At 44.4% G+C, this 14,007-nt stretch overlaps 1 protein-coding gene across 10 annotated transcripts in view; it reads right to left on the reverse strand.

The window, feature by feature from the left end:
* The window catches only part of PCDH15 (protocadherin related 15), a 315,783-nt gene that overhangs the window by 14,003 nt on the left and 287,773 nt on the right, over positions 1-14,007 (reverse strand). For 5 of the 10 annotated variants that reach the window (XM_027889679.1, XM_027889676.1, XM_027889677.1 and 2 more), the window contains 4 exons: positions 10,764-10,940; positions 7,152-7,370; positions 5,267-5,275; positions 4,316-4,426 (listed from right to left, as the gene is read on the reverse strand). In XM_027889679.1, coding sequence (XP_027745480.1) covers positions 4,316-4,426; positions 5,267-5,275; positions 7,152-7,370; positions 10,764-10,940 — 516 coding nt within the window. Of the gene's footprint in view, positions 1-4,315; positions 4,427-5,266; positions 5,276-5,749; positions 6,426-7,151; positions 7,371-10,079; positions 10,220-10,763; positions 10,941-14,007 lie in introns of those variants that run through there. The other 5 variants (XM_027889680.1, XM_027889686.1, XM_027889678.1 and 2 more) reach the window with 3 other exon arrangements.

Raw genomic sequence — 14,007 nt, forward strand, 5'->3', positions numbered from 1 at the left:
AAAAAAAAAAAAAAAAAAAAAAAGAACTTGTGATATGAATCAGAGCCATTCAATCACTTCTAGCAAACTACTGCTACCCAACAGAGAGAGCACATTCACTGGGCTACTGGGCAAGACATTTACTTTTGCATCTTCTCTAAGGGGGAAGGAAGAGAAATTAAAACAAGTTCACTGCTTGTTTTAATTTAAAGTTGCTCAGCTACTCAGTAAGTCCAAAAATAAGTTGACCTCTTGTTAAAAACAAAACAACAAAACCCTCTAAAGTTTCAAAACTATCAAACAGTGTTGGACCCCATCTCCCCAGAGACACAAATCATCACAGAAGTATCCATAAGTGTATGAATTCCATCTCTTCACCATGTTACACCCAAAGAAAAGCCCCTGCAGGCGGGTTACATCAAATTTCTACACCAAGAGCAGGAGGCCTCCCCACTTTTTGGACTTCATCTCTCACCTCCCAGTGCCTCATTAACTACTTTTCTCCAGTATTTTCAATACCACAAACTTCTGAGCAGATTTTAAAATAAACAGCATTTTAAAATGGCTATCTCCAAACTGTCTGCTAGAAAAGTACCCCAGGAGCCCTATTTTAAACACTGTTCACCTCAGGCTGAAACCAAATTTATCTTCCCCTCAACCTGTGAGAAATTTAAGATATGGGTCTGCGTCAGTCAGAGCTAAAACCAAACCCCTTATTCAACTTCAAGAGGACACCTACTCCAAAAAAAATGATGGGAATGTTGGAAGATGAAGTTCTGGGCCTCCTGGTCACATTGTTCCATTGGTTTTGCTGGTGGTGTTCCATGTCTCAGAAAACAGAACTAGATCTAAGTTAATGGAAAATTAACCTCTAGGGGTTAAATACTCCCTAGCAAAACTGGAAGAGAAGTTTAAATAAGTACACACTGGATAGGGGTTAATTAGGAGATATTAAGTTTCCTCTAAGTTATTTAGTATATAAAAGTCCCCTGAAAGCCTGTATTTAATAATGAAACACATTTGGTTCTTAAATTTTGGTTCCTGTTTGCAGTGGGGGATCACCCAGACAGAGAACCCCCCTAGCTCCCTAAGGGACCAAAGGACAGGAATCCCGGCACAGAGTACAGGGATCACACTCCAAGTTCCAAATAACACCCAGGGAAGCTCCATGAAGGGTTGTAACAGTGAATAAATCCTCCCCAAGCACTGCAGTTTGCCAAAATTCAGTGTGCCTAAGGCTTGTCTCTGGGCAGAAAAGAACAGTACGAAAAATAATTACCTTCACACTAATCACTGATTCCCAGAATGGTTTGGGTTGGAAGGGACCTGAAAGCTCATCCCATTCCATCCCCTGCCATGGGCAGGGACACCTTCCACCAGCCCAGGCTGCTCCAAGCCCTGTCCAACCTGGCCTTGGACACTTCCAGGGCTCCAGGGGCAGCCACAGCTTCTCTGGGTACCCTGTGCCAGGGCCTGCCCACCCTCACAGGGAACAATTCCTTCCCAATATCCAATACAAACCTACCCTCCCTCAGTGGGAACCCATTCCCCCTTGTCCTGCCACTCCATCCCTTGTCAATGGTCTCTCTCCATCTTTCCTCTTGGCCCCTTCAGGTCCTGCAAGGCCACAACTGGGTCACCCCAAAGCTTCTCCTCTCCATCTGAACAATCCCAGCTGTCCCAGCCTTTCCTCCCAGCAGAGCTGCTCCATCCTCTGCTCCTCTTGGTTCCTCCTCTGGACTCTCTGCAGCAGCTCCCTGTCCTCGCTGTGCTGTTCCCAGAGCCCATAAACTAATCCCTTATCCTAAAGCAGCCAACTTTGAGGGGGTTCCAGCACTGCCCATCTATTCAGAGGCGAGAGAAAGGAGTGATTGTGAACTTGAAGGGACCCTCCAGTGGAAGGCTCATGCAGGTGACACAACCTTTTTGCTACTGGAATGGATTATTTCAAAAGCTTCTCAGCTCCCTCCTGGCTCCACAGGACGCCTCTCAGGGCTGAGGTGACCCTGCATCTCCTTCTGTTCCTGGATTATTTTTATGCAACTCAGGCTGAAGCACATGCCTGTAAACAGAAAGACACGTCCCAGCCTTGCACGGAATTGTAAATAACAGACAAAAAAGGCTTTGCCTGCATCCAGCCATCAGTTCATGAACTCAAAGCAAACCTCTGGGCCTTCACTCAGTGTTTTGGGTTTGGGTTGTGGTTTTTTTTTTTTTTTTTTTAGGTAGCTTTTCTTTGGCTTTAGAAATAATACCATTCAAGTTCAGCAATCACGCTTGCTCTCTCTACTTCCAAGAAGAGGGATAAAAGCAGCACAGAAATACTGAAGCTTCGCAGTAAATGTCTTTCCTGATCGATGGACAAATAAAATATGAGTTTCAGCTCGCAAGGTTGAATGGGAATCACTGAGAGGAAAATTAACTAGTGTGTCTACCAGCTACAAATATTAGGACAATGAAATAAGCTTACTTACTGATGCCTATGTATCCAAAGACAGAGAAAAATGAAAATTATGAGACAAGGCAGATTTAAAACTAAAGAGCTTAGTTCCATTTCATTTGCTATAAACACCAAAGACAGAAAACAAGACACGAGGCAGCACTGCAAATGAAAGATGACTGCCTTGGGACAATTAAGGACAGGGAATTCTGGGCTAAAATTCATGCAAAAATGTTAATCAAAGGTATTTCCCAAATAATATTTTCCTAAGCTATATGTGCACCCTGAAATCAAATATTTGACAGGGCAAAATAAAACTGTAATTATATTTATTGAAGCGTGTTCTTTCCTTTAAAATCCTGTGGGTTTTCAGTTACCTTTTAAGGATTTTTACTGGTTGGTGTTTAGTCAGTTCCTCAGCATGATAGATACACCTTAGCTGCGTGCAAAGACATCTGAGAGAAAATATTCCAACTAAAGGCCCTTTTTTTTGGTGCAATAAAATCAATTTTTTGTCAAAATTAACATAAATCTCGGCCTCAGAGTCAACAGCGCATATTTGTGAACGGGCCCCTCTATGTTGCAGTACTAAACATAAAAAAATAAGGGGGAATTTTACCCAGCAGGCACCTCAGTGCAGAAGTACAGATGTGGTTCCCAAACACATTGCCAAAATCTCTGTATTCCACAGCTGAACATCCATTTCCCCTCCCTTCCTGCCCAAGGGTAGCACTTGTCACAGGCAAAAGGCTCGGGCGGGAATTCAGCAATCAGGAGAAGCTATTCCTGCTCCCAGGAATTTGTATCCCTCTATTCACCCAGAAAAGCTCAAGCCCTGGAACGATTCCCCGAGCACAGACTGTCTGGCCAGGAGTTACAGCTCTGTCACGCCCCTGGAGCCTTTGATAAACTCAATCTCAGCAGCTGGAAAATTCCAACTGTCTGAGCAAAACGAGTAACGATGGAAAACGGAACAATCCTCGATTCCCTGCCTGCCTCCAAACATCATTCGGCATCCCTCGGACTTTTCAGATCAACAGAGGTGAGGAAGCGTGGCAAAGCTCACCAACAAACCCCTCCCAGTAGGGGACAAATAATAATTGGCTATTCACCCCCTCTGGAATATTTTCACACTGGGAGTTAAATTGTTGTTGGAGTCCATCAACTTCAGGTTTCCAGAAGCATGAAAAGGCAAGCAGCCTCGCAATATTATTATTTTATGAGCGTGTAATAGATTAAAGATGCATTCATAGACCTGCCAGTGGTTTCTCTTCCCTGAGAGTTCCTTAAATTTCAATATTTAAACAGTTTTAAGTTTAGAGCAAAAAAAACAAAACAAAAAGCAACACACTTTACCCAACAGAGTATTTCTTACTGTGGGAAATGGGGACTTGGGGACAGCAATTTTCAGTGTTCTGCCGTTTCAGATGTGTGCAGTTAATTAATGAATTTATAAGTAATGTGTTTTATTGGATGTGTTTAGTCAACAGCTTTGGAAAACGGGGAGGGCTGGATTTGCCAATGCTGGCTCACCCTGGCAGCAGTGACCCGCTCCAGGCTCTTGCTCCTAGGAAACCGTGTGCTTAAACCTGTGCTTTTTGCCCACTGAACACCTGTTAAAGGTCCTCCCAGGCCCTACAGGAAGGTTAAATGGCTTTTTCTCTCCTCACAGGGCCATCCCTATGTCTTTTCTGGATCTTGGAGAACCCCAAGCAGGCACGAGGAAAAAGCCTTTTGGACAGAGAGTGCACGAAGCGAGATCAGAGAATCCCAGGATCCCCCAACGTTAGGGTTGGGAGGGACCTTACAGCTCACCCAGTTCTCCCCCCGCCAGGGGTAGGGACACCTTCCACTAACCCAGGCTGGATTTACTGATGGATCTCAAGGAACACTCACATGGTGCTGTCTCCAAGCTCTTCGTAGAGGTTGTTGGCAGCGGCACTGGCCGGTTTCCCTGCTGGCAGAGCCATCTGGATCCTGGCAGTCTTGGCACACTCAGCCTGTCTCCTTGGGGAGGGAAGGAGAAAGACTCATCAGAAACGCTCCCCACCCCGACAGAAAGCCAAATTGGAAAGTTTTCCATGTTTTTTCCTGCAGTTTATAAACATCCCTGAGTGTTTGCTTCACCAAAATGATAACGTTTTCCTGGCTCGTTCAGCTCTGTTGTTCTGCTTTGGTGGAATCCCAGAGCTCCCCCGGACAGGAATAAAATCCAGGATGAATTTAGAATCCCAGGATGTTTTGGGTGGGAAGGGACCTGAAAGATCATCCCATTCCACCCCCTTCCACCAGCCCAGGTTGCTCCAAGCCCCGTCCAACCTGGCCTGGGACACTTCCAGGGCTCCAGGGGCAGCCACAGCTTCCCTGGGCACCCTGTGCCAGGGCCTGCCCACCCTCACGGGGAGCAATTCCTTCCCAATATCCCATCTAAACCTCCTCTTTGTTGGCTTGAAGCCATTCCCCTTGTCCACCTTCAACTCCTTTTTCCCAGGGGAGTGTTGGCTGGGAAATTTCCGTTTCAATTACGAGTTTTCCCGAAAGAAATGTTAGTTTTGTTTTTGCCTTCCTCCCTTCAGGAACTCCACACACATGGAAATATTTGCCATTTTCCCTGCAGGAAACAACAATAAGCCCAATCCCCCCATATCCTTAATGCAATAATAAATCACGCACAAATAAATCACTTTTAAACTCCTCGTACCAAGAGTTCAGGAGCAAGTTGGAGCACAGGAATCAACGTACAGAAGGCTAAAAATATACATTTAATATATCTAAACACTGAAGCCAGCCAGGCTGTCAGCATTCCTATGCAAGCTGGTAGAAATGAAGCTGGAAATAAGTACTTACTCTTTGAATCTGTTTTGTTATGCAAAAAAAAAAAAAAGAGAGATAAAAAGGCAGGTTAAATGAATTCTGTTTCCAGCAACTGTCTCAAACAGTGAATTTAACAGGAGTAATAAACTAGAGGCTACTTAATTAGTCCATAGATCAAATTACAGGATTAATGACATGTTTAAAGGATCCTAATTTCCAGAGCTGAAGAGTGTTTTGCTGCTATTTTTGCTGCCCTTGAAACAATTCTGCAGTCAGCAGAAACAGGAATTCCAGCAGGGAAAAGCTGCTTTGGGGCTTCTGGAAAACAGCTTCCTGCCACATTCCCACAGGGAACAGAGTAAGGCATGGAAAAAATAGTGTTTCTCATGTTATTTCTTTAACAGGTGCATTTTTACACCTGTTTTTAATAGAATACAATAGAATAACTATATTTTATAAAATATAGATGATGATGATATTTATCAGCTTCTCCATTTTAAAACATTTCAAGAATGGTCTAGAAAATATTTCCAATAGTGAAGGAGTATTATTTATTCTTATTTAGAAGATACCATTCGTTTGTGATCAGTGTTAGTAAATCATGTATTATTTAGAAGCACCTTCCAGGGTTGTACTGGATTCTGTATTTCAAAGGCATAATTTTCAGCTTTATTACAGGAGAAATATTTCAGGAAAAATCCTGAAACTCCTTTTGAAAAGGAGAAAAAAAGGCTGTAATGCAAAAACAAAGCAGAAGGCTCGGGACAGTTTTGGTGCCTCTATTAACACTAAAATTCCTCTTATTTTCTTTGGCACTCTTCAGTGATGCATTTCTCACAAAAATACAGTTTATTCACACTGGGTTGCTATAAATTTGGCTCCAGGTCTGACTTGCAGACAGCAAAAATGGGCTTTTTTTTTTGATGAAATGAAGTTGGGCAGATTCCTTAAAGCTCTTAAAAGAGATGGATGATGTTTTGATAATCTAACAGATGCCAGGGAAGAGCAGTGCTCTTCGATTTCTTCATCAAACAGGTAGTTCAGGTAACAGCAAACAACTAAGTGGAGGTTGAACCTGAATTTTCTGCGGAATTTCGGGATAAGCAGGGAAGCTTGGGAATGCACTGCCATCCCAAACTCTTCCTAACTCCTTTTAAAGGTCTTTTTCCGTGACCCAAATGGTTTGGAGAAACTGGGATGTGAATATAGTAATTAATTATTAAATATATAAAGTAACGCTGAGTAGAATCTTTAATTAAGGAATAAATCTATGAATAAATATATATATAAATCCTGGAATTGATCTACCTTTTACTCCAAATGCATTGATTTGAAATATGAGTGGGCCCAAAAAAGTTTAGCTGGGAGCTCCTTGCTGGTGATGTCTATCCTTTATTTAGTTTATCAGCCAATTAATTAAACCTCCTCAGGTTTAATTAAGGGGTGGGTTAACATGAGAGGTGAGTTAAAATTAATATAAAGTTAATGTAAGAGGTGAGTGAAAATACCAAGAAGGTTCCCTCCGCTGCTTTAGACAGAAATGGCACAAAAAGCATCCTCCAGGACATTTGCAATTAAGAAGCTGGGTGAAAAATGTAACTGTGTGTATAACACTACATTTCTTAAAATAATTTATAAATATTATTTTTTAAAAAGTATAAATATTATGGATGGTATTTATAAATATTAGAAATACATTAGGAGTATAAATACACATTAATATTATAATATTAATGATTATAACATTAACATTATAACATAGGTTAATATTATAAACACATTAATATAATAAATATTTTAGAATGTCATTAAAAATTATAAGGATATAACTTATAATTAAAAAAAAAAAAAAAAAAGGAATCTTTTAATTTTCAGCCCCTGGCGCTGGGAGTGGGGGGTGGAGGAGGGGGTTACTCACTGCTTGTAGCTGACCATGACGATGAGGATGGCGGGCAGGCAGCACAGGATGATGATGACAGCCAGGGCCAGCAGGGCCCCCTCGGTGTAGCCCACGGCCTGCGCCTGCTTCTTCACGTTGGCCACCACGTCCGGCGTGCGGATCTCCAGGATGCGCCCGCCCTGCCCCAGGTAGGGCTGGAAGTCCTTGTTGATGTCCAGCAGTTTGCCGTCCAGGAACCTTCAGGGGCGCAAAAATGAGCGCGGTCAGGTGCGGGAAGGGTGTCTGGGTGGCTGTGGTGGGGTCGATGAGCGTGGGCTGACACAGCCTGGGCTGAACATACGGCAGTTCCTCCCGATCCCTGGAATAACTCCAGTGTACTTCACACCAGGACGCAGTTTAAGCACCGAAAGGGAGGGGTGAGCTGAAGCTTATCCTGATTTCTAGGGGCTCAGAGTGGCACTGCTTTGTGCTCTTCACTGCTCTGCTACAGAGGATCCACCAGCCCTTCCTGAACACATCCCACTCCAGCTTGTTCTTGCCCAGGTGGCGCTGGATTCCCCATCCTTGGTTCAAAAACCACGTGGATGCGGCACTTGGGAACACAGGTCAGTGGTGGCCTCGGCAGTGCTGGGGGAATGGTTGGACCTGATGATCTTGGAGGTCTTTTGCAACCTTAATGATTCTATTTTATGGGATTCCTTCACCACTGGGATTGCTGCTGCTCTAAAAGCAGGAGGACTTACCCCAGCTTCGTAGGGAAATCCTTTGGCTGGAGGGACAAAAAATACATCAGGCAAGGCTTTAACTTCTAAAGGAAGAGAAAAAATCCTTGGGTCGCTCTGGAAGTGAGGACTGAGCCTCTCACAAGCTGCCCAGCTAAAAAGACCAAAGTAGGAGGCACTGTTAGGATGCAGGATCCTTATGGTTCGGAGCTATAGCAGGACCCCCCACCTGGACAGTGGTTCTCCTGGGGAAAAATGATGTGTCAAAAAAAACAAACCCAAAACCATTGAAGATCAAATGAAAAACAGCAGCTAAAAAAAATATTCTGAAAGGATTTCTGCACATAAACTCTGAACATCTGAAGACAGTCTGAAATAGCTTGATTTCCTTAATCTGATCACCAGACAGAAATAACACTCCTCCAAAACCATTTCTTAATGGCAGTTAATTTCTTAAAATCGGCTTGGTCTCTAATTCATTTACTCAGAAACCCTCACAGCATTGTTTGCCCCCTGATTTCTTCCAGAAAAAATGCTCGTGGTGCTTGAGAAAAAAAAAAAACAAAAAAAAAAACAAAAACCTTTTCAAACCTAAAGGACAGTTCATGAGGCATAAAGCGAGCCCAAACAGGGGCCTCATTCTTCTGCTGCACACTAGATGTCACTGGTGCATCTCACACGTCCTTTGAGCGGGCAAAAGCATCCCAGCAGGACAGCATTAAATCTCTGGATGATTTCAACCGTCCCTCCGTTAAAATTCCCTCAGCATTTTCTTGACAAGCCCTGTTTTAGCAGGTTGTAACTCAAGCGTGAGCGGTCGCTCCGTGATGGAGCCCGACACGTTGTGCAGGAGATTCAGGCAGGGTAAGCAGTTTATTTGTGATGGTGGACATCTCCCACATAACATAGGCAGGAGAAATTTGCTGGATTCAACTGGTTTTTATGCTCCAATAAATCAAACCCTCTTTCCTCTGAAAAGGCAGAAAAGGAGGCTGATCATTTTGGTTTGGAAAATTATCTCTAAGTGGCCTCAAGAGTCTTTCAGGGGTTTGTGGTAGAGGGAGGAAATAGCAAAGCACAGTTACTATTCAAGCCAATTTTTTGGGTGTAATCAGACAGATTTAGGAGCAGGATCACAGCAGAGTGTTCCCAAAAAACCGCGTTCCAAAACACAATCCCTTTATAAACTGTGCTAAAATCCCAGTTGTCAGAACTCACGTGCTAACTCTGTGCTGTTGGTACACCATGGGATTGCTGAACACTTGGAAGATAACTCAGGTGAAGTTACATTCCTTACTGCCAATTCCATTTTTAAAACAGGAGGCTCCATTTCTTTAGGACTCTCTCACCTTTCTCCCATCATCTCCAGTTTAATAAATGATCCTTTCTCCAACTGATCTCTTTTCTGGCAGATCCAGAGCAGATCCCTGCCTAGCAGGAGGATGGCTGTGCCTCATGGCTTCCCACTGAGTGTCCTGGGAGTGTGGCAGGAAGAGCACTGAGCCCTCCCTGCAAAATCAAACCTCCAGGAAAATGCTCACAGGAGGGATTTCTTTGTAGATTTGGGTACGCCCCTGAGCTGGGGCAAATCTCTGGAGGGTCACCCACTCGCTGGGGAAAACTTGGTAATTCCAGCTGTCAAGCTACAAAGCTCTCCCTCCTTAACCCAGGGAGCTGACACCTACTCACCTCTACCCTAAAGCCAGGAGAGCATTCCCTGGGATTTTGCTGATTTAAATATTTAAAAGCTTTTGAAGAGAGGAAAAAAAAAAAAACAAACACCAAAAAATGGAGTGTGCAGGCACATGGAGCATTTTAATGAGGTTGCTCCTCAGCTGATCCTTCACACTTGAAAATCTGATTTTTAACCTATCTTAGCCCTCTTCTGCTCTGGGTATTTCACTGGACACATGAATGTTCCTAAAAGACATTCCTATATTTTCAAAGGGCCCCAAAAGGAAGAGGGACCTTTTTTTTTTTTTTCTGACTGTGAAGAGAGTCTGCATCAGAAAAAGTTTATTTTTTCATGGCATTCAATAATGTCCTTTTGACCTCACGCATTTCTAAAGGGATCCCACTTCAGCCACTCTGAACTGGCTATGACTGGAATAAAACACACACCTCCAGGGATTTCTGAAGTGTCAAAGTGGAAAAGAAATGTTAAAGAGGGATCAGGAGACAGTCTGGATGCAAGGCAGCGAGATCCATTTTACTGAGACTCATTTTGGGAGTGGGCTGGGCTCAAAAAGGACAACTGCAAGCAGATTCATTGGCCCTTTTCTTTGGAGATTAATGACAATGGTTATCTGTCTATCACAGATTTCTGCTGGCTTCCCGAATTTTCACTTCTGCTCTTGAATAAAACTGGGAATAGAAAATTTTATATAAATCCACAAAATTTTTGCATCCCTATTTCAAAAAGGGATGCTGGAAGACTGGAGAGGCTTCAGAGACAACCTGGAGTGATTAAAAGAATTAAAACACAGCCCAGAGTGCAGAGGGCAAGTAACTTCTCAAGAATACAAATCTGGAGGACGATGTGATGTGATCATAAGCCTAGACCTTGGTGGGACACAGAAATTAAAAGCACCAGTTGGATCCTTCAGTTATAATAAAACTATAAAACTCTATGACTGAACCTACAGAAATTAAAATTAAAAAGAAATTAAAAAAAAAAAAAACAAAAAGGGAAAAAGACTAGATCATGGGATGATTTAGCTCAAGGCAATGCACTGAACTGGTGAAGTGGTAAATCCTCAAGCTACAGAAGGTAAGGCCAGGCAGCAACTGCTTCCAGAGATTTTCCTGCTCCTGTTGTGCTGAACCACTCCCCACCAGACCCACAGGCTTCCAGGCAGGCCCCCGGGAGCAGGGGAGGAGGAGGAGGAGCAAGAAAGGAGACACTCACTTGAACAGCTCGTTCCTCATGATGGCCCTGTTGGTCTGCGGGTCGATGGCGTAGACCATGAGGTCGGACTTGGTGTAATCCTCCTGGGAGAAGCCGTCCCCAAACCTCCGCGCCCCGATGGACTCCACCACCACCGTCGCCCCGGGGATCTGGTCCTGGATGTAGCGCTCCAAAATGCTGGGGGGGAGAGGGAGGCAGAGAGCTGCAGGGGTTCACCGCTGCTGACCGAGAGCCCGAGGAGGGCGGTGACCTTCAGAGCTCTCTCTGAGCGGAACCCTCTGCTCAGCAGAACCTCTGAAATGCTGAACTCCCGGGAAAAGCTCAGCAGGGTTTGGAGAGGCCGTCAGGAAGAGCCTCCTTAAGTCGAGCTCTTCGTATTTACGGCCTCGGCCGAGTTTTAAAGGGCTCGTGGGAAACACCACCCATATTTCACACAAAGCCTCCCTGCCATCCCTTTATTAAGCTGTGCCACTTCAGCGCTTCCATTCCACCCTTACAACAATAAATTTTCCCCCACAGAAACAACCACTCCGACGACTTTCAACTGGGTATTTCATCTGTCCCTCCAACGTTTCGGGTGCTGCAACACCTGCAAATTTTACTGGCAGGAGAAAATTGGAATATCAGGCTGACAGGGGGGAAAAATGGAATAAAACAAACTGCAGCAGGAGTTCTACAAGCAGAAGAAAAAAAAAGAAAAAGGCCAATAGAACTCAGTAGCAGCTCTGCCCAAAATAACAACAGCATAACAATAACAACACCCACACTTGTTGGACACATGAATAAAGTTTCCAAACTGGGGCCAAGAAGGGCTCTCTCAAAGCCCTCAAAGACAGTTCCATAAACAAAGGCATAAAAGCAAATATCATCAACACTGGACACACGGGTAAAGAGGTACAGAGACATAAACCAGAGAATTTGGAAGTTTCAGTGCTCCATCTAAACTCCTGGGAGTTATAAGCAAATATACAATTTCCTGGACTAATTTATGTGATCAGAATATCAAATCCAAAAGCAGTAGCTGAGCTGAGAGGCAAAAGCAAGGGGAGCAGGGGGAACATGCTGCCTGATGGAGGCATCGGGATCAAGGATGCGTGAGGGTGTGGAGGGAGACACATCTCTCAAAATATAACACCAGTGACATTAAGAAGTCACTTGTTTTACAGAAAACCTTCTGCAGCTGCTGAGCTTACATTTTGCTGCTGTTTTTTTTTTTTTTTTTCCTGACACAAGATTTCCAAAGTAACGCTGTCAAGGCAGCATCACCAGCTCCTGATTTTTCAAGACCATCTCTCCTCTCTGTGTGGAAATTTAGCCTGCCCTTAAAACAGCAGCTTTTCTACAGGATTTTGAAAAATCCAAGTCTGTCAGAGCCAGGTCTCAGCCTAGCAGTGAATATATACTGTTGGTGCAGAGAAAATAGAGATACAGATTGGCTGCCACGCTGCTGGTTGACTGGTGTCCTCTAAACAAGCATTCCTGTTGTTTGCAGATATGGTAAACTCTACTTATCTCTGCTTCTGGAATGCTCTTCACTGGCAGCCAAGGTGATAACCTGTCACAGACACCTCAGGAACAATAATTCTCCCAGGTAAAACCTGACAGGACAAATCTGGGATATGCAGATTATCATAAAAAAAAAAAGCCCCAGCAAACATTGTGTGAATGGAAATGGCTGAGAGAAACCAAAGTCCTTAGAAGGGCGTTGTGCAAAAGGATTTACCTCCCTAATTACCATACAAGCATCTTCTCTGGCTGCAGGAAGGGGATGTTTTTCACAGAGTCCCGGGATCCCTGAGGTTGGGAAAGCCCTCCCAGCCCATGGATCCCCCCTGTGCCCCATCCCCACCTTGTCCCCCAGCCCAGAGCACTGAGTGCCACTCCAGGCCTGCCTGGGACACCTCCAAGGCTGGGCACTCCAAACCTCCCTGGGCAGCCCCTGCCAGTGCCTGAACACCCTTTCCATGAGAAATTCCTGCTGATGTCCAAATCGAAGAACAAACAGCACACTCTGGACAAGAGCCTGGAGGGACAGAACTGGACGGGGCTTGGAGCAACCTGGGCTGGTGGAAGGTGTCCCTGCCCATGGCAGGGGGTGGAATGGGATGATCTTCAAGGTCCCTTCCACCCAAACCATTCTGGGATTTTGGGATACCACCTTCTGCCTAAGGGAAACAGGCACATTGCAGGCACTGGCTTTAACTGACATTGCAAGAAACACCACAAAGTGCAGCAGAATGACAGGAATATTCAATCTGAAACACACAAATTGCATGTTTAGGTTAAAATAGGTAATAAAAATGCACCGAAGACTGAAAAGCAGCAATTAAAGAATTCACTTAAAAATAGGGCAGTTCCCTGCAGAGTTGTTTGAAAAGTCATTCAGCTGAACTTGTGATGCTGAAAAATTCTTTAGGGTTTGAAAACACTGCTGAAAGAGGCCACTTGCTTGCAGTGCTACTCACAAGAACCAACTTTTGAGGTGCCCACTTTGAAGTAACAGCAGCATTGGCAGTCCTGCTGTACTGACCAGCAGAAGTTAAATTAAAAGTAGTCTGTCTTTTGTTAATGGTAATTACCCAACAGTGGTGTGGTGAGAGGTGGAACCAGCACATGAAAAGGTGGACAAGCCTTTCCTGCTGCTCCCTTTTAGCTCCACAGACAAAACGGGATGAGCAAAACACCTCCCTGTGCATCTCCATTCCCACCACTCTCCCACTTCCCAGCAGTGACACCAGGGAAAGGAAATGAAGGGCACACAGACTCCCACTGTCACTGAGGACATCACGTGGCCCAAAGTACCTGGAAAACCATCTTAAGATGCCAAAGAAACGGAAAGGCAAAATAAAAGAATACAGGTATTTTAGTTGGCTGAGCTGTCCCTTGGCTGGTGGCATTCTGCTTCATAAAGAATCCCAGAATGGTTTGGGTTTGAAGGGACCTGAAAGATCAGGGCAGGGACACCTCCCACTTTCTGAGATTGCTCCAAGCCCCATCCATCTTGGCCTTGGACACTTCCAGGGATCCAGGGGCAGCCACAGCTTCTCTGGGCAACCTGTGCCAGGGCCTGCCCACCCTCACAGCCAAGAATTCCTTCCCAATATCCCATCTAAGTTGCTCAGTAATTTCACAGCCTCTTATGTTTCTGGAGCACATACAACAGTTTAATAAATTAAAAAAAAAGAAAAACAACCCCAAAATGTTCTTCCTTTCAGGACTCAAATAACTGGTACCACAGACTTGG

This window comes from Empidonax traillii, unplaced genomic scaffold (genome assembly GCF_003031625.1).
Source record: "Empidonax traillii isolate 1590-97213 ecotype Southwest subspecies unplaced genomic scaffold, ASM303162v1 scaffold269:size870118, whole genome shotgun sequence".
In the NCBI taxonomy this organism is placed as follows: Eukaryota; Metazoa; Chordata; class Aves; order Passeriformes; family Tyrannidae; genus Empidonax; species Empidonax traillii.